Here is a 27914-nt window from a genome sequence, read left to right on the forward strand (position 1 = left end):
AAGTTTATTCACCATATTAGTTTCTATAATACATTTCGAGTGTATCTGAAAAGAATACAGAAATTGTTCTACAGATGGAGGTACCATCTGGTTCCACAGAAACCAACCATGTTACTGTACAATTCTACAGGGGCCCAACATGTTTCCGTATGATTCCAGAGGCCTATCATGTGTTACTGTACCCACAGGGGCCAACCATGTTTTACTGTATTAATCCACAGGGGCCTACCATATATTACTGTATTAATCCACATGGGCCTAGGATATTTCACTGTATTAATCCACAGGGGCCTACCATATATTACTGTACTAATCCACAGGGGCCTACCATATTTTACTGTATTAATCCACATGGGGCAACCATATTTTAATGTATTATTCCACAGGGCCTACCATATTTTACTGTATTAATCCACATGGGACTACCATGTTTTACTGTATTAATCCACAGGGGCCTACCATATTTTACTGTATTAATCCACATGGGCCTACCATGTTTTACTGTATTAATCCACAGGGGCCTACAATATATTACTGTATTAATCCACATGGGCCTACCATATTTTACTGTATTAATCCACAGGGGCCTACCACATTTTACTGTATTAATCCACAGGGGCCTACCATGTTTTACTGTATTAATCCACAGGGGCCTACCACATGTTTCCGTATTAATCCACGGGGGGCTACCACATTACCATATGAATCCATAGAAGCCTACCATGCCACCATAAAGTTTCAGAAAGGTCTCTGTGGAAGTCTGCCATTTTACAATACAACTCCACAAAGGTTCCCTTGTGCAGTGCAGCAGAAGTCGCCCGTGTTATGGGCGGACCTACAAACATCCCAGGATGAAGACTTACCTCTATAAAAGCCGAAGAAGCCCTCGTATCTCAACACCTTCTTGGCACAGTCAAAGCTGTTCTTGTACATGAGCTCACCCACGAAGGAGCCGGTGGAGCGTTGATTCTGCATGCGGGTCTTCACCAGGTCAATGGGGTACACCGCAGTCGCTCCCGTGGCTGCCGAGCACAAGCGTTAAACACAACACAAGTTCTCCCTCTCTGCCCCTCTCAGGGTAAGCACACTCCTGAAGGCCACATTCCCTTTATTCACCTACACAAGTGCATGCAGAACATCTGCCAGCACACATAACTTTTAATAGTGGCCGTACTTTCCCCTGTACCCCAGCACAATAACTAAACAGTGAGGAGAACGATTGTCAGTGTCAGATGGAGCTGTGACTCTCATCTTCTGTGGAAAATGCCAAAGATGAGCAGGCAAACAACTTATCGGCAGGGCGGCTGTAAACAGCTCTCTGTCAGAGAGGCGCGTCACTACTCGTCTGACATCAAAGACTCCCCGATGACTACCTGTAAAGCTGGCAGACAGCTCTCGTTCTCCATTCCTCAGAATAGAGGCAGAGACCCATCTCATCATCAATATAGGCTTGCATCAAAAACACTTCAAACATCAAAGTAACTCCCTCGATAATGTAAAAGCATTCGCCTCCCTCAAAGGCCACCGATACGACTGGAAAATGAAGTTAAATGTTTCTAAGAAGCAAAAAATGTTGCAGAAATGCAACCCTAGATTGCAAACACAAGAAATATCAGGACTATCCGGACTACCTGAGTAAGATGGTAGTGCCCAAAAAGCACTGTGAAGGCCTTTCTGGACCATCTACTGATCTATTAGTGTAATACAACATAGCTAACTCTTTTCCTAATTATCCCTATTCTAACCAGCTCTCATTCTGACTACCCCTATTCTAACCAGCTCTCATTCTGACTACCCCTATACTAACCAGATCTCATTCTGACTACCCCTATTCTAACCAGATCTCATTCTGACTACCCCTATTCTAACCAGCTCTCATTCTGACTATCCCTATTCTAACCAGCTCTCATTCTGACTACCCCTCTTCTAACCAGCTCATTCTGACTACCCCTATTCTAATAAACAGCTCTCATTCTGACTATCCCTATTCTAACCAGCTCTCATTCTGACTACCCCTATTCTAACCAGCTCTCATTCTGACTACCCGTTCTAACCAGCTCTCATTCTGACTACCCCTATTCTAACCATCTCTCATTCTGACTACCCCATTCTAACCAGCTCTCATTCTGACTACCCCTATACTAACCAGATCTCATTCTGACTACCCCTATTCTAACCAGATCTCATTCTGACTACCCCTATTCTAACCAGCTCTCATTCTGACTATCCCTATTCTAACCAGCTCTCATTCTGACTACCCCTATTCTAATAAACAGCTCTCATTCTGACTATCCCTATTCTAATAACCAGCTCTCATTCTGACTATTCCTATTCAAACCAGCTCTCATTCTGACTACCCCTATACTAACTAGCTCTCATTCGGACTACCCCTATTCTAACCAGCTCTCATTCTGACTACCCCTCCCTATTCTAACCAGCTCTCATTCTGACTACCCCTATTCTAACCAGCTCTCATTCTAACTACCCCTATTCTAACCAGCTCTCATTCTGACTACCCCTATCCTAACCAGCTCTCATTCTGACTATCCCTATTCTAACCAGCTCTCATTCTGACTATCCCTATTCTAACCAGCTCTCATTCTGACTACCCCTATTCTAACCAGCTCTCGTTCTGACTACCCCTATTCTAACCAGCTCTCATTCTGACTATCCCTATTCTAATAACTAGCTCTCATTCTGACTACCCCTATTCTAATAACCAGCTCTCATTCTGACTACCCCTATTCTAACCAGCTCTCATTCTGACTACCCCTATTCTAATAAACAGCTCTCATTCTGACTATCCCTATTCTAACCAGATCTCATTCTGACTATCCCTATTCTAACCAGATCTCATTCTGACTACCCCTATTCTAACCAGCCCTCATTTTGACTATCCCTATTCTAACCAGCTCTCATTCTGACTATCCCTATTCTAACCAGCTCTCATTCTGACTACCCCTATTCTAACCAGCTCACATTCTGACTACCCCTCCCTATTCTAACCTGCTCTCATTCTGACGATCCCTATTCTAACCAGCTCTTATTCTGACTATCCCTATTCTAATAACCAGCTCTCATTCTGACTATTCCTATTCAAACCAGCTCTCATTCTGACTACCCCTATACTAACTAGCTCTCATTCGGACTACCCCTATTCTAACCAGCTCTCATTCTGACTACCCCTCCCTATTCTAACCAGCTCTCATTCTGACTACCCCTCCCTATTCTAACCTGCTCTTATTCTGACCATCCCGTTCTAACCAGCTCTCATTCTGACGATCCCTATTCAAACCAGATCTCATTCTGACTATCCCTATTCTCACCAGCTCTCATTCTGACTATCCCTATTCTAATAACCAGCTCTCATTCTGACTACCCCTATTCTCACCAGCTCTCATTCTGACTATCCCTATTCTAATAACCAGCTTTCATTCTAACTACCCCTATTCTAACCAGCTCTTATCCAGACTATCCCTATTCTAACCAGATCTCATTCTGACTACCCCTATTCTAACCAGATCTCATTCTGACTACCCCTATTCTAACCAGCTCTCATTCTGACTACCCCTATTCTTACCAGCTCTCATTCTGACTATCCCTATTCTAACCAGCCCGCATTGTGACTATCCCTATTCTAATAACCAGCTTTCATTCTGACTATCCCTATTCTAATAACCAGCTCTCATTCTGACTATTCCTATTCTAACCAGCTCTCATTCTGACTACCCCTATACTAACCAGCTCTCATTCTGACTATCCCTATTCTGACCAGCTCTCATTCTGACTATCCCTATTCTAACCAGCTCTCATTCTGACTATCCCTATTCTAACCAGCTCTCATTCTGACTATCCCTATTCTAACCAGCTCTCATTCTGACTACCCCTATTCTAACCAGCTCTCATTCTGACTACCCCTATTCTAACCAGCTTGCATTCTGACTATCCCTATTATAACCAGCTCTCATTCTGACTATCCCTATTCTAACCAGCTCTCATTCTGACTACCCCTATTCTCACCAGCTCTCATTCTGACTACCCCTATTCTAACCAGCTCTCATTCTGACTATCCCTATTCTAATAACCAGCTTTCATTCTAACTACCCCTATTCTAACCAGCTCTCATTCTGACTACCCCTATTCTAACCAGATCTCATTCTGACTACCCCTATTCTAACCAGCTCTCATTCGGACTACCCTCATCTTACCAGCTCTCATTCTGACTATCCCTATTCTAACCAGCCCTCATTGTGACTATCCCTATTCTAATAACCAGCTTTCATTCTGACTATCCCTATTCTAATAACCAGCTCTCATTCTGACTATTCCTATTCTAACTAGCTCTCATTCAGACTACCCCTATTCTAACCAGCTCTCATTCTGACTACCCCTATTCTAATAAACAGCTCTCATTCTGACTATCCCTATTCTAATAACCAGCTTTCATTCTAACTACCCCTATTCTAACCAGCTCTCATTCTGACTACCCCTATTCTAACCAGATCTCATTCTGACTACCCCTATTCTAACCAGCTCTCATTCTGACTACCCCTATTCTTACCAGCTCTCATTCTGACTATCCCTATTCTAACCAGCCCTCATTGTGACTATCCCTATTCTAATAACCAGCTTTCATTCTGACTATCCCTATTCTAATAACCAGCTCTCATTCTGACTATTCCTATTCTAACTAGCTCTCATTCAGACTACCCCTATTCTAACCAGCTCTCATTCTGACTACCCCTATTCTAATAAACAGCTCTCATTCTGACTACCCCTATTCTAACCAGATCTCATTCTGACTACCCCTATTCTAACCAGCTCCCATTCTGACTACCCCTATTCTAACCAGCTCTCATTCTGACTACCCCTATTCTAATAAACAGCTCTCATTCTGACTACCCCTATTCTAACCAGCTCTCATTCTGACTACCCCTATTCTAACCAGATCTCATTCTGACTACCCCTATTCTAACCAGCTCTCATTCTGACTATCCCTATTCTAACCAGCTCTCATTCTGACTACCCCTATTCTAATAAACAGCTCTCATTCTGACTACCCCTATTCTAATAAACAGCTCTCATTCTGACGATCCCTATTCTAACCAGCTCTCATTCTGACTATCCCTATTCTAACCAGCTCTCATTCTGACTATCCCTATTCTAACCAGCTCTCATTCTGACTACCCCTATTCTAACCAGCTCTCATTCTGACTACCCCTATTCTAACCAGCTCTCATTCTAACTACCCCTATTCTAACCAGCTCTCATTCTGACTATCCCTATTCTAACCAGCTCTCATTCTGACTATCCCTATTCTAACCAGCTCTCATTCCAACTAACGTTATGCTGACCAGCTTAGCTAGAGGGCTGTAGGCTTACCAGAGGCTGCAGGTGGCTGAAGAAGCTGCACAGGACATACTAGTGTGTGTGTGTGTGTGTGTTCCAAAAAGGCAGGGGAGGTAGCAATAAAAGGGTTGCACCAACACATACGATTCAGCATTCCAAATTGTGGAATAAAAAGTAACTTTGAAACAGACAAATAATCAGGGCAGCAAATATGCATACGTCCCAGTAGCAGTTATGTCACAGGATAACACTTGTCACCCCCTAGGCCCCCTCACCCGCTCTCTCAGTGTCAGTTCCATCCAGGGTAATTATAGTGTAGTTCCGGAAGACAAGTCATTTCGGAGCTCCTTCCCCTCCCACCCCTCCACATACCCACAAGACAGCCTGGAGCCTCCATCTCTTTGGCGACAGTGTGGGACTCCGGGATCAGAAGCGGGGATAAAAAGGCCTGTTCTCCCAGATGCACAATGGGCAGCCCTGGGGCCGCCATGCACCCCTCTGCTGGGCTCATGTTACCCTGACCTGGCCCACGATGTGGCATGCCGTGCAGACATGTCACTCACCTCCGGCGATGGAGCCCAGAGTGAACCTGTAAGCAGACTCTGCTGCCTGGAGCCAGACTGGTCGGCCCGTCTCCCCATACGCATGCTGTGGGGACAGGAGGAAAGAGAAGAAAAACGCCACCGCTTAATGAATCCGGAGACAGGGGATCAGAACAGGACGTATGAATCCACTTATAGAAAACTGCAGTGTAACAGATATGGTGCAGACAGGAGGGAGGGAGGATCCGTCAGCAAAAAGCGGTGGGGGGAGGCTTTGGAACGTAGCCATTCTGTAGTATTATACTTTATCTTAGAAAAGTGCTGTGTTTCTGACATACCCATACTTCAGAGGACCAATTCAGTGATGGCCATGATATTCCCAAAATGGGGAAGAGAGAAGGTTTTTCTCTAGAGCCAGTGGCTGGTCTCTACAGTGACAGACAATTTTGCTTTTCCTGTTTCAAGAAATAGCGATGTCATCTTTCCTCCTCTGGTGTTTGGTTCAATGCAGAAAACAAGTTGAAAGAACAATCCCATGACTGTCTTCTGAGATAAAAATCTACTCAAGTTATTACACCGGGCCAATGCAAGAGTGCTTTTCCCTCACCCTCGAGGCAGCTGAACCTGCCTCATGAGCCGACAAATGTCTGCCTGCACAGCTGGTTTCACTGATGAGCGTACACCCTGATCAAAGCGCTTAAATAGTTACCAACTTCCCCTTCCACTGGCAAATGCCAATGTGGTCTTCCCCTCTATGCTGGATGACTGAGTGAGAGGCCCAGGCTTTGGCCATGTCTACCAGGGACACAGGTACTTTTTCAGCCAGAGTATTTACAAAATGCCCATTATCCCACACCCAGGGCACTGACTGATTTTTTACCTTGAACTCGGGAACACACACACCTTCCATTAGTGGCTTTCATCTGTGCAGTTGTGCATGTCTTTATTGAAATCAAAGCAACAGCCTTTTAGCACAAGGAGCATTTAAATACTTATTACAGAAAAGTAATCTGGAGAATTTCTAATTTAATTCGTTTTCGTATTACACATTTAAGGACAAAAGAGAAGAGCATCTCAATGCTTCCAATTTGTGATTTTGCATGCATACAAGTTTTTAACTCATTAGAAACTCACATTAACAAGCAGTCACATCTTATAGTGCCCTTGCTTTTTAAAATCTGCAATAGAGCTTTAATTTTATTAACTTTAATAAGTTTACAACCAAACTTTAGCACTGCTCAGGCCTCTCTAAGACTGGGCCTGTGTAAGACACTAACTCAGATAAGAGCCTTTCCAGTTCTCTCTTTGGCAGGTATCATGTTGCTCAAGGGTAGAGGCTCCATATTCATTATTCTCTTAAAAGACCTGGGCTTGAAGAATGTGATTTGCAGCACTGTTATTTCACAGAAAAGGATTTCTACAGCTGGAGTGTTGCTAAAAGCAGCAATTGTCATCAACTTCGTCCAAGAGTAAAAAGACAATATCTCACATGGGAAACGTTATCTTAATCCTCCAGAGGTCCAGTGCTCCTACTAGTACACCAGGCTGACTCCTGCCAGTTTGCTTTCTCCATGGCCTGCTTCAGGCACCGTAAGAGTTCGGTCTCCTACCTGCCTCTGGACCTCGGCCAAGTGGTGGGGCAGAGCTCCTTCCTCCAGCGGGGCTATCCTTTCGATGTCTGCCAGGTTCAGCCGCCTGCAGGGGAGAGCTGATTGTCAGTGAAGATTACCCAATCCTAGCATGCCTTGCTGCCGATGCCTGGTTTAAAGTGTGCAATGCAGACGCAGCAGATAAAGAAAGCCCGCACCAATGCCACATGCAAACAAGCTTGTGCCAAAACTCAACCAGATTAAAAACAACCGCTGCGTTTGTGCCTGGCCTGCGCAACTGAGAGTGAGTAACTGTAACTTGAATGGAGTGAGGAGTGGGTTTCCAGAATTGTGGAGCATCGGCATGAGTGGCCGCTACGATATCACTCCAGTGCCACTCAATTGACGCAGTCAGCTCTGGCAGCATTGCGTGCATTCAGGGAATCACGCAAACATCCAAAGATAGTTATCTAATTGGGTGAAAAGCCTTTTACAGAAGGTCTGAAAAGTGTATGTTCAACTTCAGCTGTGTTTAAACTCTTGTCATTGAATGGGAAGGATAACTATGCATAAATAGCCCACTTATACCACACCATGAGAGTAAATTATCTTATAAAATCTGGTAAAATCTTTGGCTGAATGCAGAAAACAAAGATAAAAAAACATGCATAAAAAATAGCCACCCTGATTACTTTCAACTTTTGGTTAGGCAACAGTTGGCCCAATAGGCCACTCGCTTTTTCCTAAGTTTCAAAAGTATAACAGTTCTAACCTAAGCAGGGCTGGATTAAGAACACAAAGGGCCCTGGGGCTACGCCTAATCAAAGGGCCCCCTCAAAAGTATCATGCAATATTTTCAGGCTCTCTCAGGTCTTGGCTTTTTAAATGGAAAACAAACAAAGTGGCTTGGACCGAGCCATACACTATTCCAGTCAATCAAGACGTTGCTTCCGCAGCACCAAAGGGAGGGGTGTAATTTGATTGGCTGTTGAGCTCAATTATCAACAACCGTTTGCTAGAATCGAAGACTGTACCTTTAATCTGAGTTGAAAAGACAACAATATTAAGAAAGATGAGTAGGTATGATTAATTAGTAAACAATTTTTGTTGAAACAAATTATTTCTACCCTGAGACAAGGACAACATTAAGGCTAAATGTACAGGAAACCACATGTGTAGTTATCATGGAATAGCCTAGGCTATTCCATGATAACTACACAAATTTTTAATAACCAGATCAGAGAAACAGTGCAATCAGTCCAAATACTATCAGTACAAAAAATAACTTAGGTAAATAGGCCAAAAAAGTGTATGTGTGTGTAACTATTGTAGTCTAGAGAGAGTGTAGATCACTAAAAGGTCTTCTTCCTGGCTTTGCGTAAAGACAAATCTTTTAGCATTTCTGTGAAATCTAGTGCTCTATGTCAGACTCAATGGACATGCGAGTGAGGTGGCATTATCTATTCTGTCCCATTGTTGACCGTAAACGATTCTTGATCAGTGATAATTTTTAAAAAGAGCGCTCTCCTGATGCATTGGTGATGGGCAATGTGAGATATATTTGCAGCGCTGTGTCGATATTTGGAAATATAGTTTGCAAGTTGCTTTTACGAATTAGTTGAAGAAACTCCCTCGATTGCGTTTTTATCTCGTTTTCGCAAAAGCTTTTAAAATGCACAATCTCGTCAGCAAATCATCGTGCAAATCACTGGAGTATTTTCTTGTAATTTCATAGCTGCTGAGCGAAGCTCTTGTGCAGAATATATTTGGATGTTATTCAAGAAATAAACGCACTCACTCACATCCTTTTAGGATGTGTATCTTCGTTCGAGTTCTGCTAATAGCCTGTCATTAATGACATTAAATACGTCCACACTTCGGCACTTTTGATAACTCGGACTCAGGCGTTTCATCGGCATGTATTTTACGCATGCACTTTCCCTGAGTCTCGTTTTTATATGTCTTGGACACAGCAGGAGACATACGAAGTGCTGTGCAGTTTCAAACCTATCAAACTGGTCTCTCTGCGTTGCAACATTATTGTCTCAAACCTCTGCAGCACACAATTCCAGAATTGGCAAAGGAGAGCCACCTCCAATTTGGTCATTTTCTTTGCAAGGGCTCGCTTGCTCATCAGCTAAAGAAAGTAGCCTACTGTTTCAGTTACGTAAGGGTAGCTACGCAGTGATGTATTCAGCTGAACAAGCCAGTAGCAAGCTAGCAAAGCTGATAATGATACCCCAGTGCATTATCCATTTAGCAAGAATAATAATATTTTCCAAGAAATGATGAAAGCCAGGTTTCGCCAGGTGCAGAGTCTTTTACTGCTACCACAGACTGAATGCGTAATGCAGCTATAATGAGACAAAACTTTCAGTTACACTGAGCTATAAAACGCTATTTCAAAAGTAAAATTAGACATATTATACATTGTTAGAAAGCTTATTCTGTCCCCTATTGGATCGATTAATTGTTGATCAAGCCAGATTGTACTACAAATGGCGGCAACACTGTAAACAAAATATGTGGTATTGTGTTGTATGACCACAGTCTCGAAAGGGACATCTCTACGCGTAAAACCAGTGGTAAGGTTGTATACTTATTCCATATTTAGTCGCAGATATTTACAGTAGAATGACATGGTATAATTTTTTGAAAAATTCCTCGTTTATTTCAGTTCAGTGAGCAGCGTTGTTCACAGCTGTACTGGCATACCTACGGCTATTTTTGGCTTTATCTTGTTGCTACAACAGAATACAAATTTTTATTGGTAAAAGAATGCCTTCATGTATGCCCAGGTAGACACTATTGTCCAGTGTGTCATGCGATGGGGGTTTTGTAAAAAGATGACCAGCGTGATAATGGTGGTGCTTAGAAACTCCGTCTTCGCCATAGTTGTCCTGAATCATCTACTAATAAAGCCAGAATACAGTGTTGGTGTTGTTTTTCTAATTTGGTTGCAGAAGCACAGTATGTCTGAATTGAGCAACCTAGGCACACCGGCGTACTGACCACTAGAGGCACTGCACGAGGTGGTTAAAGGGCTAGACACAAAATAACAACAAAAATGAATTTATTAAGACACGGCAGCATTCCTACAATTCAATGATTAGCTTTATTGTTAGTGTACGTCTACAAGAGACATAATTTAATCCATCATGTAAAAAAGAAAAAGCTAAGCAACACCCCATTTTGCTTGGAGCAATGAGCCACTTTAGAGCAGAGTGAGGAAGAGGACATGGAATGATGGAGCAGAGTGGGATTTCATATAGTTCAACTGTTGTAGCTGTTTAACCTACCAAATTATAACAAATTTTGCTTCATGTTTGTGTTAGACCCATAAATCTTGAAGTGTCTTGTGGACACAAAACTAATAGTATCCGTTTGGTTTTGGTTGATACAGAAATAAGAAACATGCAACAAGCTGCTGGGAGACATGGCCGTGAGGGCCAGGAAAGGTATTAAAATCATAATAATAATAATTTAGAAACCAATAAAAAGAAATCACAATAAAGAAACTACAGAACATTATTCATTTTCCCCTTTTCCACTGAAGCCTTGCATTTTGCCTCTTAAAACTTTGCCTTTTAAAAACTAGGAGGTCCTCAAAGATATGAAGATTGCATTTATTAAATACACATAAAGTGCATAATGGATAGTTGTGCATGAGACTTTACCCAGAGTGAGTGTGCAGACTGGACAGCTGGTACAGGATGTCGATTTCCATAGGAGTGATCTGGCCAAACTTGTTTGCAGCGTGGACAAACTCCTCTGTTTCAATAAAAGGGAAGACAGTCACATGATTTATTATTTTTATTATTAAGCTTTATGAATCGAAGAGCATACTTGCTGGAGGTAATCAATATTTCAGTGTTGCAAATTTATAGAAAATTTATGAAAAACATCCATTGATACTTTAGCTTGGGCATTTTGTCCAGCTACAAAACAATCATGAGCGTAATACTTTGAATTTGGAGCAGGTTCTAGCTTAAAATGATAAATAAGAAGGTGATTCATATCATTTGTAAACAAGACCAGGTCAAAACCTAGTATATGGCTGGATATAACACACGTCATTCGGCCGACCACTGGTGTAACTTCATCACTCAGTCACTGATATTCGCATTTGTAGGGCTGGCCCCGCTGTTGCGGTCCAGCCAACAATCTAATCTATTGCTGTACCTTATATATTTTAAGGCTTGCATTAACAAATTTAAGTATGAATGGGTCCTGAGGCCTGACCAGATTAGTTCCCTGTAAGAGTGATAAAGCATTGTGTATTCACAGATCATGCCTTCATCACAAATATCTGGGGAAAAGGTGCATACTAACTGCTGCAACTGCACTAACAATCAGAGAGAAGTGATCAAGGTTCAGGTACATTTTTTATGGTATACAGTTGAAGTCGAAAGTTTACATACACCTTAGCCAAATCCATTTAAACTCAGTTTATCACACTTCCTGACATTTAAATCCTAGTAAACATTCCCTGCCTTAGGTCAGTTAGGATCACAACTTTATTTTAAGAATGTGAAATGTCAGAATAATAGTAGAGAGAATTATTTATTTCAGCTTTCATCACATTCCCAGTGGGTCAGAAGTTTACATACACTCTGTTAGTATTTGGTAGCATTGCCTTTAAATTGTTTAACTTGGGTCAACGTTTCGGGTAGCCTTCCACAAGCTTCTCACAATAAGTCTCTGGAATTTTCGCCCATTCCTCCTAACAGAACTGGTGTAACTGAGTCAGGTTTGTAGGCCTCCTTGCTCGCACATGCTTTTTCAGTTCTGCCCACGATTTTCGATTGGATTGAGGTCAGTACTTTGTGATGGCCACTCCAATACCTTGACTTTGTTGTCCTTAAGCCATTTTGCCACAATTTTGGAAGTATGCTTTGGGTCACTGTCCATTTGGAAGAGCCATTTGCGACCAAGCTTTAACTTCCTGGCTGATGTCTTGTGATGTTGCTTCAATATCCACACAATTGTCCTTCCTCATGATGCCATCTATTTTATGAAGTGCACCAGTCCCTCCTGCAGCAAAGCACCCCTACAACATGATGCTGCCACCCCCGTGCTTCACGGTTGGGATGGTGTTCTTAGGCTTGCAAGCCTCACCCTTTTTCTTCCAAACATAACAATGGTCATTATGGTTATTTCAGGTTATATCGATATAGGACTCGTTTTACTGTGGATATAGATACTTTTGTACCTGTTCCCTCCAGCATCTTCACAAGGTCCTTTGCTGTTTTCTGGAATTGATTTGCACTTTTCGCACCAAAGCACGTTCATCTCTAGGAGACAGAACGCTTCCCTTTCCTGAGCGGTATGACAGCTGTGTGGTCCCATGGTGTTTATACTTGCGTACTATTGTTTGTACAGACGAACATGGTACCTTCAGGCGTTTGGAAATTGCTCCCAAGGATGAACCAGATTTGTGGCGGTCCACAATTTTCTTTCTGAGGTCTTGGCTGATTTCTTTTGATTTTCCCATGATGTCAAGCAAACAGGCACTGAGTTTTAAGGTAGGCCTTAAAATACATCCACAGGTACACCTCCAATTGACCCAAATAATGTCAATTAGCCTATCAGAAGTTTCTAAAGCCATGACATCATGTTCTGGAATTTTCCAAGCTGTTTAAAGGCAGTCAACTTAGTGTATGTAAACTTCTGACCCACTGGAATTGTGATATAGTAAATTAAAAGTGAAATAATCTGTCTGTAAACAATTGTTGGAAACATTACTTGTGTCATGCACAAAGTAGATGTCCTAACTGACTTGCCAACAGTATAGTTTGCTAACATGAAATCTGTGGAGTGGTTAAAAATGAGTTTTAATGACCCAAGACATCCAAAGTGGTTATTCCTCTATCTAACACACAAGGTACTGTAGTTAAACTTGTTTTTTCTACATATTCCTTCAAAGACTACATGTAAGAATAAAATAATAAAATTGAGAAATAGGAGAAAACATCTGGGTATGAAATACCCTAAATACAGAATTCTCAAATTCGAAACATCATAAATTGGCAAGAATGTTTCCTTTTTTATTTCTGTTTTTTCTCCCAATCTAGTGGTCAATAATACCCTAGGACTATTCAATTTCGCCTGACAATTCGCTTGTTACATAACCCCATCGGGCAGCGGTAAGAAGGTTGCCACGTCTCCTCCAAAGCATAGCCTAACTCCAAGCCAGTGACCATAATTCCAAACAACAAATCTTCCCGCCGACACGCTCCCACCATTTGTTTGCTTAAATGAAATTTCCAAACTGAAACAGGAATGTTTTTTACCAACACATTTCAACTAAAGTATTGATTTGACAACCTTAACTTGTTGGGGTGGGGCGTCCATGGATGAGAACACAGGCTGTGTTCTTAACTAGACTATACCAGCTCACCAAAGCACTCTCACAAGCAGGTTCCCAATGACCAAAAGCCTGTTGTAACTTCTCTGAATTAAGGCTTCTAAGTGGTTTCGAAGCATATTATTTCATTTGAGGATTATCACACAGCAAAGCTAAATGCTCACTGCCACAGGTCAATTGACCTCGATTTTGGATCAAGAAGGAAAGAGGAAAAGATGACTTTGAAAAAAGGTTCATTATCCGTGCCCCAATAATGAACCCTCTTTCAGTCACTTATATCTTTTCCTCTTGCCATCTTGATCCAAAATTGAGGTCGGCAGGGCCTGTTCAGCATTTTTCTACATGACACAGAATGATTGGATGTTAAATGCTTAATTGTATCATGCAGTACCCCTGTATGGAAGCATGTACGTTGGTTATGTTTCTCCACTCATTTACATTACATTACATTACAGGCATTTGGCAGACGCTCTTATCCAGAGCGACGTACAACAAAGTGTATAACCATAACCAGGAACAAGTATGTCAAAAACCCTAGAGAGAATTACCGTTCCAAGTGCAGGGAACAACCGCATAGTTCAACTTGGACCCTGAAGGTTAAACTGATTAACAGTAACACAAACGAGAACAGCAGCAACGCAGTCTATGCAAAAGCACAAGCAGTAGTTAAGACAAGTGCATTAACTAAGTCACCTACAAAACAGCTACCTAGTTACAACCCTAAGCTTACAGTCATTTATTCAGGTTTTTGCTTTAATTTGTCACCTGTCTGTGTGTGTGTGTATACATATATATATATATAGGCATGTAGACATGGTAAAAACGATCTGCTGAAGTTCAAACCAAGCATCAGAATGGGGAAGAAAGGTGATATAAGTGACTTTGAACGTGGCATGTTTGTTGGTGCCAGACAGCCGGGCTGGTTTGAGTATTTCAGAAACTGCTGGGATTTTCACGCACAACCATCTCTAGGGTTTACAGAGAATGGTCCAAAAAAGAGAAAATATCCAGTGAGTGGCAGTTCTCTGGGCGAAAATGCCTTGTTGATGGCAGAGGTCAGAGGAGAATGGCCAGACTGGTTCGAGCTGATAGAAAGGCAACAGTAACTCAAATAACCACTCCTTACAACCGAGATATGCAGAAGAGCATCTCTGAATGCACAACACGTCGAAACTTGAAGCAGATGGGCTACAGCAGCCGAAGACCACACCCGGTACTAGCAAGTACCTAATGAAGTGGCCGGTGAGTGTATGTATATATATATATTTTCTTCCTGGAACATCTATGAGTACACCTATGGATAACAATGAACCACTGTGGTTGCTCAATCATGTCCTGAGAAAAAGGCATACATTATATACAGTACAAAACAAATTATATGTTATTGTCATAAACATACAAGAGATGAACTTCTTTTATCATTGTTTTTATTTTTAATAAAATTTTCTTCTTTTTTTTTGCAAATGTAGCAAAGGTGCCTCCTTGGATTTGCCACGACTGTTTCTTCAGTCTTTAGTCTATCTAGTGGCTCTGAGCAGGGCAGTGCGGGGAGGGCGAGTAGGTGTACCTTTGGTGACAAGCGTGTCCTTGCGTGAGCCTGCCAGGGTGCTGTAAATCTTGCGGATGAGTTCCATGTTGTTGAGCAGGGAGTTGAAGGCGTTGAAGAAGGAGAAGCTGACCATGTGAGAGGTGCTGCCCCCTGCAGCCTGAGAGGGCGGGAGAATGACAACACAGTTCTGCAAGTTCTATATGAAAACAAGGTTGTCATCTCCTGCACTCCTGTCCCCTTATTCTAGGTCACTCTGATTGCTAAAAGGTGGTTCCTGCACTGCCTGTGTTGCCAGACTAGCAATGATGCTTTCATCAACAGTCCACTTCAGGCTTCAACAAAGGCAAATACTGAACCTTCAATGTTAGGAATACTGAGCTGACCATCTAAGCTAGTACATAGACAATCAATGGTGAAAATAATTTTCCCCTTTCAGCAGCTTTAGCACTCAGTGTAGTATACATTCTTTTCTATGAGCTAGCTAGCTGATTCTCTAAACATTACAAGGGAAAATTCACAAAACCAAGAAATTTTATTAACAAAGACAAAGAGTGTAGGGTGGCATGGAGTACACTGACCACGTGCCTCTTATGTCAGCACATGCCAGCAGCGGCAATTATGTTGGCCACTTACGGAGACCAGGTTCTCCTCCACAAAGGGGGTCAACATGTGGTGGCGGATGGTGGCCATGATGTCGCTGAAGTCTAAAGCGGATATGGCACCACTCCTGCTTTTGTCCTTCTGCATGAATGCTTGGCGGGCATGCTCCAGCTGCAGTTCCTTTAGGGGAAGAAATCAGACCAGACATTTCAGGGTCTTCCAGAGAAAGGAAGCTTCAGGGCCCGAGCAACTCCAGTCAAATACTACACCGCTCATTGTTGTGGCTCTGTGATGGGCCAACAATGTAATTCAGATCAGAGGGGTTGGGTGGTACTAGTTGATTAAACTCAACTGATCTTGATCAGATCAATCCATCACATGCTGAAGTAAAGGGACCTTGGCATTAGCGTTTGAGAAGTTCACTAGAATTAGGTTTAAATTAGTATTGTCAATCGATTAAAATATTTACTCGTGATTAATCGTATGATTGTCTATAGTTAATCGCCATTAATCACAAACTAATCGCACATTTTTTATCTGTTCAAAATGTACCTTAAAGGGATATTTTCCAAGTGGTTAATACTCTTATCAACATGGGAGTGGACAAATATGCTTGCTTTATTCAAATGTATGTTGATTTATTATTGGAAATCAATTAACAACCCAAAACAATGACAAATATTGTCCAGAAACCCTCAAAGGTACTGCATTTAGCATAACAAAATATGCTCAAATCATAACATGACAAACTCAAGCCCAACAGGCAACAACAGATGGGCATATTGACCTGCTAAATTTAACATTACTTAGTAATATGAGTACTCACACAATGTAGTGTGTCCAACTTTACACTTATAAAGGTTCACTAAAACATCCCGTTTTTTTAAGCATTAACACAAAGCGATGGACCTCAATACATCACAACAAAAGACACAGGTACATTGGTCAGCCAAATTTTCCATTACTCAAAGATCATTCCCTGGATCCCTCGCACTTCTAAAGCAAATCACACAACGTAACTGTGTCCAACCTCACATGGGGAAAATAAAGGCTCACAAAAACACCCCCTTCTACTATGTGGGATCAAAACAGGATGATACAAAATAAAACAAACGATAAATAAAGTGAGCAGGAAACAGTGGAAAGAGAGTATAATACAGAACTAGGACTCAGACTAGGATATTGCAGTTAGGCTATACTTCCACTTCTTTGGATACAACAGTTAGGCTATACTTCTATTTCTTTGCACCGAGACAGTTGCTTAAACAGACAAGCCTGTTTACGTTGTCGGACGACAGGGCAGCTCCCTTATTCTGGACAATATGCCCAGACAATGAAAAACTGTGTTCACGCTGTTTTACTCGGGAAAACATGGATTCCCACAGAAAACACTGCTTTATTTTATTGTTAAGGAGTAATGAGTAAATAGAGTGAAACCGCGAAACTAGTTAGGCTGCAGTAGTACTGAAATGTAAATACGGTATCACTGTCAGGTGTTTCGTTATATCATTTGCAGCATTTATTTCTGAGCAAAATAACTTTAGCTGGCTAATGAAAAAAGTTGACGATGGATATTGTAACTTTTAAATTTCACATATTGCTATAATGAATGGGAAACATAAACGATACTAACGCATATCACATAATCACACACCCAAATGAAAATGCATGAAAAGCCTAAATACTAGAGCCCGACCGATATATCGGCCATTATTTGACTTTTTTGACGACATCGGGATCGGCAGTTATGCCGCCGATGTGCCTCGATTTTTTATAGTATAACAGAAGTATAATAAACAAAAAAACAATGATTATATATCTATACTTGTCTGTTTGAATGTTGTAATCGCTATTTGCTAGAATTATCCAGTAGAGGGAGCTCTAACACAAGTGTGAACTGCAGCAGTTGACGCGCTACTTCTCTAATAAGACGTCTGTCACTCGTGCCTCATCCAATATTCTCCACTGCAAGACTTGTCTGCACAGATTCGATTGCCGCAATAAAGGTATGTATATTTAGTGAAAGTTTTTAATTAAATGCGTTTATACGACCACTATGTTTATCAATCCTCATTATCAAACGAGAGAGCTAGCTAACATATTTGGTTCACTTCAGCAAGATAGCTGGCTAGCAAGCCTTTATGAAGTGGCAGTGAGCACATAAGCAGTGTAGGATCTACATTTCCAGAGGACATCGCTGTATTCTCAAATAAATAACCAACCAAAATAAAATGGTGATTGAATATATCACACATTTGTTTTTTTATCTGAGATAATGATATTAGCTACTATATGATGCTGTGTAAATAGCCAACGCGTGATTGCAAGCAAGTGTGTCATCTAATCACGCGTCATCGTAGCAAGCTAACCAGACAGTAAAAACGCAGATAAAACACTTTTTAAGCCATGTTATCTAGCTTTGTCGTGATAACATGAGAGGAGGATTGCTGTTGGAGAAGTGAATCAACCAACAGTTAGCGCGGGTAACCTGCACGAAAGCGCATTGTAGTTTTTTTCACGTATTTCATCCAGTCAATTTAATTTAACGTTACACTTGATTCACTCTTTAGCTCCGCTAGATAATGTCTTACTCTTTGAGATCATGTAGTAGAAATAAAATAAGAAAATATAATTAATTTAACTTACTGAGAATATATAATAAGAAATAATGAGGCTGTGTCAATAGGTAATGCGTTATTGCGAGCGAGTGTGTCATCTAGTCACGCGTCAGAGCGCATTGTAGTTATTTTCAACACCTAATTCTTATGGACAGAGAAGCTCGCTAGATAGTCTTACTTTATTCCTACTACATGATCTCAGAGAGTAAGAAAATATAATTAATGTACTGAGAATAGATACTAAGAAATAATAACAAATTAATAACAACAACAACAATAATAATAATATTCATAAAAATACATGTTTGAAACTGGAAAACTGATTTTTTTAAATTAATTTTTTATAGATGGCTGGAAAAGAAAGGAGTAAAAGCAAGGTGTGATTTCACACACTTAAGGTGTTAATATATATATTTAATTTAATATCATCTTTTACTTTTTTTATCTAAAAAGTTCTTTGTGTGTTTATTTTTATTTTTATTTGTTTGCTTATAAGTTAAATGTTCTTAAATATAGAAACTTTAATAAAATATAAGTTTTTCAAATTGATTTGAAAATGTTGCACTTTTTGACAAAATATCGGTCAAAACATCGGTAATCGGTGGGCTAGGACTCTCCAAAATTGGGATCGGCATCGGACCCAAAAATTTGGCATCGGTCAGGCTCTACTAAATACACCACTTTTCTATCTTACCACAAACTACAAATGCCGCCATTCATCTTACTGTGACGTCACAAATTTGGAGCTCAGAAATGACGCTCGAATATCCAACCTATAATTCCGAGTTCTACAACCGTTCAGTTGCTTTTTTCCACAAATCGGACCGCGTTTTTCACTAGTTTCGAGTTGTCTTGAACGCAGCATAAGGGTTGGGCAAACGTTCATCATAACAGAACGTGCGTTAAAAAAATCAGTGGCGTTAAAACGAATTTGCGTTAACACGTTATTATCGCGTTAACTTTGACAGCCCTAATATATATATATACATATACAGTGGGCTCCAGAATTATTGGCACCCTTGATAAACATGCACAAAAAATGCTTAAAAAAATGCTAAACTAAAAAAATAATAGTTATTGACATAAACTATTTTCCAACATGTGTAAACTAGTGTGGTTGATTAATGATTCATTGGAATCAACCAAAGTCTTACATTTTTTAAATAAAAAAAAAACAAGTTCCACAATTATTGGCACCCCTGGTTTAATACTTTGGGAAAACACCCCTGGCAAAGACGACAGCCGTGAGTTTTTTCCTATAATTTGTGAAAAGGTTAGAGAACATATTTGGAGGGATTTTTGACCATTGCTCCATGTTGAACTTTTCAGAATCATTGATATCTTTAGGCTTGCACTTATGGACCCCCCCTCTTCAGTTCAGACCACAGGTTTTTGTCCTGCTGGACAATCTACCTATGACTAAGTCCTAGCTTCTTAGCAGAGACAACAAATATCAATGACCCACCTCCATATTTGACCGTAGGCATGAGGTGCTTCTCCTGTATGCATTCCTCTTTTGCTGCCAAACATGTTGATGGTGTGTATGGCCAAAACGTTAAATTTGGGTCTCATCTGACAATAGCACTCTCTTCCATTCATAATTCCAATGAGGTTTGGCAAGCTCCAGATTCTTGGTTTTGTTTATTGTGCTCAGCAAGGGCTGTCTTCGTGCCACCCTTCCAAAGAGTTAGTTGGTATGGAGGTGCCATTTTATGTTTTTTTTAGACTTATTGACCGCAAGAAACAAACCAATCTCTGCAATGCTTAAACAGTGATCCTTGGGTAATTAATAGCCTCTCTCACCAACTTCCTCACTGTCTGTGGGGACACCATGCACTTGCTTCCTCTTCCTGGCAAATTTGCAACCATTCCATATGTTTTACACCTTTTTATCATTGCCCTTACAGTGCTAAGTGGTATGTTTAACTGTTTATGTCTTTTTTTGTACCCATTACCAGAATTGTGATGGTAAACTACCATCGGTCTTCTGAATTGAGTTATTTGGCTTTTCCCATGCTGAAGGATGACAAAGAGATTTTCTATGCTTATTACCTCATTTTTATTCTCTAGTGAAACTGGAAGTGATGGAATGACACAATATAGTTCCTTTAGACTGAGATTAACTAAATTAAGTAAAATTGTATTGCCAATTTCATTTTGTTTGATTTTACAATAATTATTAGGGGTGCCAATAATTATGGCACCTATGGTTTTCAGGAAAAAATAGATTACTTAATAAAAAAACATTGAAGCACGAGAGTAAAAGTATTGAAATAAAAGTATATAGTTTTCCCATGTTTGAACATAACATATAGATTATTATCTGTGTCATTTATTATACGCAGCCTTTTTTCTTCATTTTTATTAAGGGTGCCAATAATTCTGGAGCCCACTGTATATATATATATATATATATATATATATATATGTATATATATATATATATGTTGTGTACGCATGCAGGCACACACATTTTTCTTGCACAACAATAAGCAGTGGTTATGGATGAGGAAAAAAGGGTTGGATAGCAACCATGAGTCAGTGCATACCTGAAGGAACTGAGTGAATTCTAGGTAACTGAGGCGCTTCTTCCTGTCATGGCCAAAGTGCAGCCTGATGAACTCGCAGTCCCAGTTGAAAGGGATGTGGTGGTGGACTGTGGTCTGGCTAAAGATGTCTCTGACATTTTCTGTGAAGGGAAAGAGATGCGAGTAGCGACCAGTGAAATGAGTGTCGGCACAGCAGCGCTGAAGTCTCAGCGATGGTGTACCAGCGGGTCTCTTACAAAACTTCTGATCTCTCAGCAAACCATTGTGAGAACAAATCAAGTCAATACACACAGCAAGAGGAAAGATCTGGCTGAAAGGCCCATCTCAGCTTTTCTCTCTGAATTTCTGCCTGCAATTTCTGCCTCTTTTGTTATGTCGCATCCAGCACAATCAGCATTGCCACAGCTCTTTTGTGAACTCTCGTCTCCCTGGTTTTGTCCCATGTTGGGCTCACAGCTCCACTTCTTGTGTGGAACATGTTAGAGTCATTATCCCCTACTCTCTCGTTTGTTCAGCCAGAATAGTGGAGACAATGCTGAGCTGAGCAGTACCCCAAGAACCTCAGCTGAGGGGTAGGGGAGTAGGAGAGTAGGGGATAATGACGCTGGCCCCCCCACACCGTGCACACATTCCCAGATCTGGACACACACCCCCATCAGTCACGGCCCCCAAGCCTAAATACTTCCAGTCCTGAACACACTTTCCCGTGTGCGCACATGGCACTCCCCCAGACAAATACCACAATCGTACATACTCCGTAACATCTCTACAGGACCCCACACTACTCCATAACACTGCATGTAAAACCCATATTCCTGGAATCACACAGTATATTCAGTTGTAAAAAGATTATCAGGGAAAGCATTAAAATCCATCAGTCCATTTTCAGCAATACAACGTGAAGTAGAATAAGTGGACAACAAATGTATTATTAATTATGTCTCAAAAGACATCCAAGTGCACCGCAGGGGGTCATGTTTTTATACACAGGCGTGCGTGCGCGTGTATACAGTTGGAAATACAGTTTCTGATGACCAGCCTGCTGCAGAGGCTTTTTTAAGTAAGAATACACTTCAACTTCCACACCAAAACAGCTCGTACAGCTTCCATGGGCTATACATATGAACAAATTAATTTTATAGAGTTTATTCAATTATAAAAATTAAAAAAAATTTCATGTCCATTCTTTATATCAGCTGGTGCTTCGTTCTGTGAGCACAGTGGTCTCAGGTTGCCTACACCATAAGAAACTGAAAATAAGATTAAACACAATCTTTTGAAGACCGCATAATACATACACATAATTCCTCTGGAGGAATAATGTTGCTCTACAAGCTATTAGAGTTAGGCTACTTGAAGCATATTCTCTTGCTTTAGACCACAATCCCACAAATTCTTCAGCAGCCATTGTAAAGCCGGCAGGTTACCAAAAACTTCAGCAAGTATCTAAAATATCCCCTCACACACAAAGCTGTCTGGATCAATCAAACATACACTGAAACTGAAACCGTATTTTAAAAAAACAAAACATAAAAACCCCCTAGAAATCGAATCATCCATTTTAATTGACAGACTTAAATTATTAATAGAATAATTTACAGAATTAAGATCCTTAACATATATTTTTGTACAAATTATATTCATGGTTCAGTCGACAATGTGGTCACAACAGAGATATTACTATTAAGGACACATATTTGACTTGGGTTTAAACAATACACTATAGCATTTGATAATAAGCCACTTGCATTTTCATTACTGTTTTTGGCTTCATTTGTTTTTACGTACCAAATGAGATGTCCCCAGTGCCGGTCTTGTCAAATAACTGAAAGGCTACTATAAAAAGTGCATCCGGAACACAAAGTACGGACTCAAAGGCCTGAAACTCCTGGAATGAGATCAGTCTGTTTGGAAACCAAAAGCAAACAGAAAAGTGGAGAGAAGAGAGATTTGTTAAAATACAGAACTTCCCCATTAAAACAAACTTTCATAAAAACCTACTAAAGGACCCATGAGAAACTACTTTGAAATAATGTTATAGAATATTCACATTAATATCAAACTCAGGGTACTGATAGCTTATTTAATCATACTGAATTTTAGGTCATGCAGCTCCTGTGGGAGATTCTCACAGTCTTAATCAGATTCAAATGCAAAATATTTTGAATCATTGGGAATGCCATAACTTTTAAATAAATGTTAAACAACTTTTAAAGGCTGAAATAACATGCATCTCCCCTAAAAGAAACAACTGAAAATGCAATACCACATAACTACATAAACTACATGAAAAAAAGGCTTATCTATTGAACTGCAAAAAGGGGCAATAATCTTACTCACTTTAATCACCTGCTAAAACACACAGACAGAAAAAGAGCTTAACATACTGTACCATATAGTATGCAGGGCTCCAGGCTAAAATTTTGACTGAGGAGCCAATGGCTCCTAAACCTAAAATGTTAGGGGGCAATTGTAATTCTAAGGGGCAAAAATCAAATAGGGCCACATTAAAGACATTCAGATGGATATTGTGGTAATTCATCTATACTGAACAAAAATATAAATGCAATCAATTTCAAAGATTTTATTGAGTTCAAAGGTAATAAACATAAATCAGTCATCTGAAATAGATTCATTAAGCATTTATCCATGGATTTCATGAGATTGGGGATACAGACATGCATTTGTTAGTCGTAGATTCCCCAAAAAAGAAGATACCGTGAAATGAACAGAATACCGATCAGTATCGTATGTGACCACCATTTGCCTCATGCAACGCAACACATCTCCTTCGCATTGCATTGATCAAATTGTTTTTTGTAGCCTGTGAAATATTGTCCCACTGCTCTTCAATAGTTGTACGAAGTTGTTGGATATTGGTGGGAACTGCAACGAGAGAGAGAGAAAGAGAGGGAGCATGAGAAAATTTAACTTGATTTTGAAAAAGCTAAGCTTGCTTTAGATCGCAGATGACAGGAACAGCGAGAAACCTTTGATGTAAATAAATGTTTTTCTTTGGTGCCAAGGTTTGATCCTGAGAAGGTTGAGTTATTCTTTGAGATGTTTGAGAAGATTGCTGTGCAGCGAGACTGGCCTAAATAGGAGTGGGTGACCCTCATACAGGCTTCCCTAACAGGGAAGGTCCAGGAAGCTTATGTTGCTCTAGACCTGAGTCAGATTGATGACTATGATGTGGTTCGACAGGCAGTGCTAAAAGTATATGAGTTAGTTCCAGAAGCGTACAGACAGCGGTTCAGGACAGAGAGAGTACAACTGGGACAGACTTATTTGGACTTTGCACGACAACAGGAAGCAGCTTTTGATAAGTGGCTAAGAGCTAGTAAGGTGTATGATCTTAAGGAGCTGCGTGAGTTGATTGTGTTGGAACAGTTCAAGCAGAGCCTGCCAAAGGTCATGCAGACATATTTGAATGACCTCGACGCTAAAACCATGTATAAGATTAAAGATTCATGGTGTGACAAACCCAGTGGTCAGGTTAAAAGGACAGGGGATATTGAGAATCATCACAGTGATAAGAATAGTGGGGGCTGGCGTCCACCTGTGAACTCCCAGAATGGTGAGCGACAGCACAAGCCTTCTCCTTTCCCAGGAGACATCATCTGTCTTTATCGCTGTAGACCTGGTCACATTAAATCTCATTGTCCAACCCTACAGAGAAGAGAGACATCAAGAGCAGAAGCCGGTCGCTCTGTTGCTTGTAATCTCATTGGTTTGAACCCAGTTCAAGGACATGTGGAAACTGTTGGTAAAGCAGGCTTGGAAATGTTTGATGCTTTCCTGTCTGATGGGATGGTTGCAGTTGAGGAAGGGGTAGCTGAAATTCCTGTTACAGTTCTCAGAGACACAGCATCAGGTCAATCTGTCATGGTAGCTGGTACTATTGACCTGCCTGAAACGGCTGCCTTGGGGACATTTATGCCTATTGAAGGTTTTGGAGGTGCTTAGAGTGCTGTTCCCTTATACAAGGTGTTTGTAAGAACTAACATTTTTGTTGGATATGCTCAGGTGGGAGTGGTGTCTGAATTACCGGTGAAGGGTGTTATCTTCCTTTTAGGCAATGACTTGGCTCATAAACAGGTAGTGGTGACCCCCCTATTGTCTCCAACTCCTTGTGAGGTTGCAGAGACTAAGGTCTTGGAGGAGGAATATCCAGAAGCCTTCTCAGTCCGTTCTCAGACTAAGGCCCTTACAGATCTCACTGTGAATGTTGAGGATGATGCGGTAGCAAAAGCACCTGTTGTAGAGGTGTCTAGATCAGAGGACCCTCACCCAGTTGACTTGGCAGACACAGGTTTTGCCAAATGGTGTGGGGTGGATCAGCTGCCAGTGTTCAGTGGAGACACATTGATTGCAGAGCAGAAACGGGACCCCACTCTGAGCCCTCTGAGGGAGATCGCGGCTACTTATGAGGAGATTGCAAACATGGCTGAGGGATTTTACCTCAAAGATGATGTGCTTATGAGAAAGTGGAGACCCAAAGATCAACCTGCCACTGATGAGTGGAGTGTGAATGAGCAGATAGTTCTGCCTCAGTGTTATCGTGAAGAGGTGTTACGTTTGGCCCATGAGACAGATAGCTGGACACTTAGGCATTAGGAAGACTCAGGTTAAGGTCATGAGACACTTTTATTAGCCTAAACTCCATCTGGATGTGGTAGCTTGTTGTCGCTCCTGTCACTCTTGTCAGTTGGTAGGGAAACCTAATCAGAAAGTCCCTGTAGCTCCGCTGACCCCTGTGCCTGTGGTGGAAGAGTCGTTTTCTAAAGTGATCATAGACTGTGTTAGCCCTTTGCCTAAAACTAGGAAAGGTAATGAGTTTTTGTTGACTATAATAGATGTTACTACTTGTTTCCCCGAGGCTGTCCCTTTAAGAAACATTAAGGCTAGAATCATCATAGAGGCGCTAGTAGGTTTCTTTTCTCGGTTTGGGTTTCCAAAGCAAGGGCAGCATGACCATGGAACCAATTTTGTGTCTGGAGTCTTTCAGGTCATGTGTGAGCTTGGTATTTCACAAGCAGTTCCATCCGCATATCATCCCCAGTCCCAAGGAGCTCTTGAATGGGCTCATCAGACTCTAAAAACTATGTTAAAGACCTACAGCATTCAGTTTCCTGGAGACTGGGATGTGGCACTCCCATTTCTGCTTTTTGCTATGAGAGATTCTGTGAGTGAATATACGGGATTCACCCCCTTTGAACTGGTATTCGGCCATGAGGTTAGGGGTCCCCTGAAGCTGTTCAAGGAACAGTTGCTTCAAAACAAGCCAGGTGCAACTATGCTGCAGTATGTTTCTGAGTTTAAAGATCGTTTGTGGTCTGCTTGTCAGGTTGCCAGGGATAATCTTCACCAAGCCCAGAAACGTATGAAGGCTCAGTTTGATCAGAAGGCCGTTGATCGCAGTTTTTCAGCTGGGGACCAGGTGTGGCCTTAGTGCCACAGTGGGCATCTTGTCTGAGTGCCTCTTTTTGTGGTCCCTACAAAGTTCTGAAAAAAAGTAGGGGACAAAAATTATGTGATCAGCACTCCTGAGGGCAGGAGAAAGACCAGATTGTGCCATGTTAATCTGTTAAAGCAATATCAGGGTTGTTCACGTGGGCCGTCTGTTGCCTGTGCAGCTATGGGGCAGATATCTGAAGAGGATGTTAATGGAGAAGTGGAAACTGTTGGAGTTCCGCCTGAGGTACACTGAGGCCCTGGAGTCGCTTGATCAGCTGGGGCATTTACAGACAGAGTGGCAGTCTGAGTTTAAGGCTCTGATAGTGGAGTTCTTCCCCCTTTTCCGGGATGTCCCAGGGCGAACCGCTCTAGCTGTCCATGATGTGGATGTAGGCAGTTCGACTCCAATCAAACAACACCCATATAGGCTAGCACCCTCTAAATTGCAGAGTTTGAGGGAGGAGGTGTGGATATTGGGGCAGTAGAACATGGGCAAAGTGAGTGGAGTTCTCCAATGGTGCTTTTCCCAAAACCGGACAACACATCAAGACCTTGTATTGACTACAGGAAAGTGAATCAGGTGACTAAGGCTGATGCATTCCCAATTCCCAGACTGGAAGATTGCATAGACAGGATCGGGAGAGCTGAGGTTGTGTCAAAGTTGGATTTAAACTGGACATCCACATCGAAGAGCGGGCTGGCCGAATGGACCAACGGAACTGCACCCGAGGGATGTCTAGAGGAGTCGCCCGGTCCGAGTGAGCTGGTCGCCGGAAGCAAGAACGGTGGCCTGGCGGTGAGTCAACCACAGACACACTCCCCAGATAGGAAAGGTTACATTCACCCAGGAAAGTCCAGGTAACATTTTTCACATCTAATGCACTAGGTTACGGGCTTGCTAGCTGTAGATATTTAGGATTTACGAGCCTGGTTTAGCATAGCAGCGTAACACTGTAGTATGCGCCTGTGAAAAGGATCTCCCGTTCCTTTTCGCTAGCCCACGAGTCCCCAAGAGTGTGAATAGCTCGCACATGTGTTGGCTGTGTTTAGTGTAGCCGAGTGTTCAGTCATACCCATAAATAAAACGCAATGCGATAATTCACTCACATTCCCGTTTATTGCAACCGAACATCTCCACTATTTAAATAATGCGGTACCCATTATTTTACATGGTTCATTTTATATTCCATCTGTGTTTCTGTCATATGCCTTCCTATATTTCAGTACAAACATTAATTTTACTCACAGTTCAATCACAAACACCTGACGTATTTTGATGTAATATGATTGATTA

At 41.3% G+C, this 27914-nt stretch overlaps 1 protein-coding gene and 1 long non-coding RNA gene across 4 annotated transcripts in view; both read right to left on the reverse strand.

Annotated features, from left to right (window-relative positions):
• Positions 1 to 27914, reverse strand: part of slc25a12 (solute carrier family 25 member 12) — a 50350-nt gene that overhangs the window by 8416 nt on the left and 14020 nt on the right. For all 3 annotated transcript variants that reach the window (XM_064327173.1, XM_064327172.1, XM_064327171.1), the window contains exons 4-11: positions 22952 to 23067; positions 21164 to 21303; positions 16030 to 16176; positions 15415 to 15553; positions 11158 to 11251; positions 7502 to 7586; positions 5913 to 5997; positions 864 to 1022 (exon numbers count right to left, since the gene is read on the reverse strand). In XM_064327173.1, the coding sequence (XP_064183243.1) occupies positions 864 to 1022; positions 5913 to 5997; positions 7502 to 7586; positions 11158 to 11251; positions 15415 to 15553; positions 16030 to 16176; positions 21164 to 21303; positions 22952 to 23067 (965 nt within the window). The remainder of the gene's footprint in view (positions 1 to 863; positions 1023 to 5912; positions 5998 to 7501; positions 7587 to 11157; positions 11252 to 15414; positions 15554 to 16029; positions 16177 to 21163; positions 21304 to 22951; positions 23068 to 27914) is intronic.
• LOC135250659 (uncharacterized) lies at positions 23733 to 27879 on the reverse strand. The gene is made up of 2 exons (XR_010328975.1): positions 24723 to 27879; positions 23733 to 24049 (listed from the first exon to the last, which is right to left on the reverse strand). It is a non-coding gene; the product is annotated as an uncharacterized LOC135250659 (long non-coding RNA).

Source organism: Anguilla rostrata, chromosome 3 (assembly GCF_018555375.3).
Source record: "Anguilla rostrata isolate EN2019 chromosome 3, ASM1855537v3, whole genome shotgun sequence".
NCBI lineage: Eukaryota > Metazoa > Chordata > Actinopteri > Anguilliformes > Anguillidae > Anguilla > Anguilla rostrata.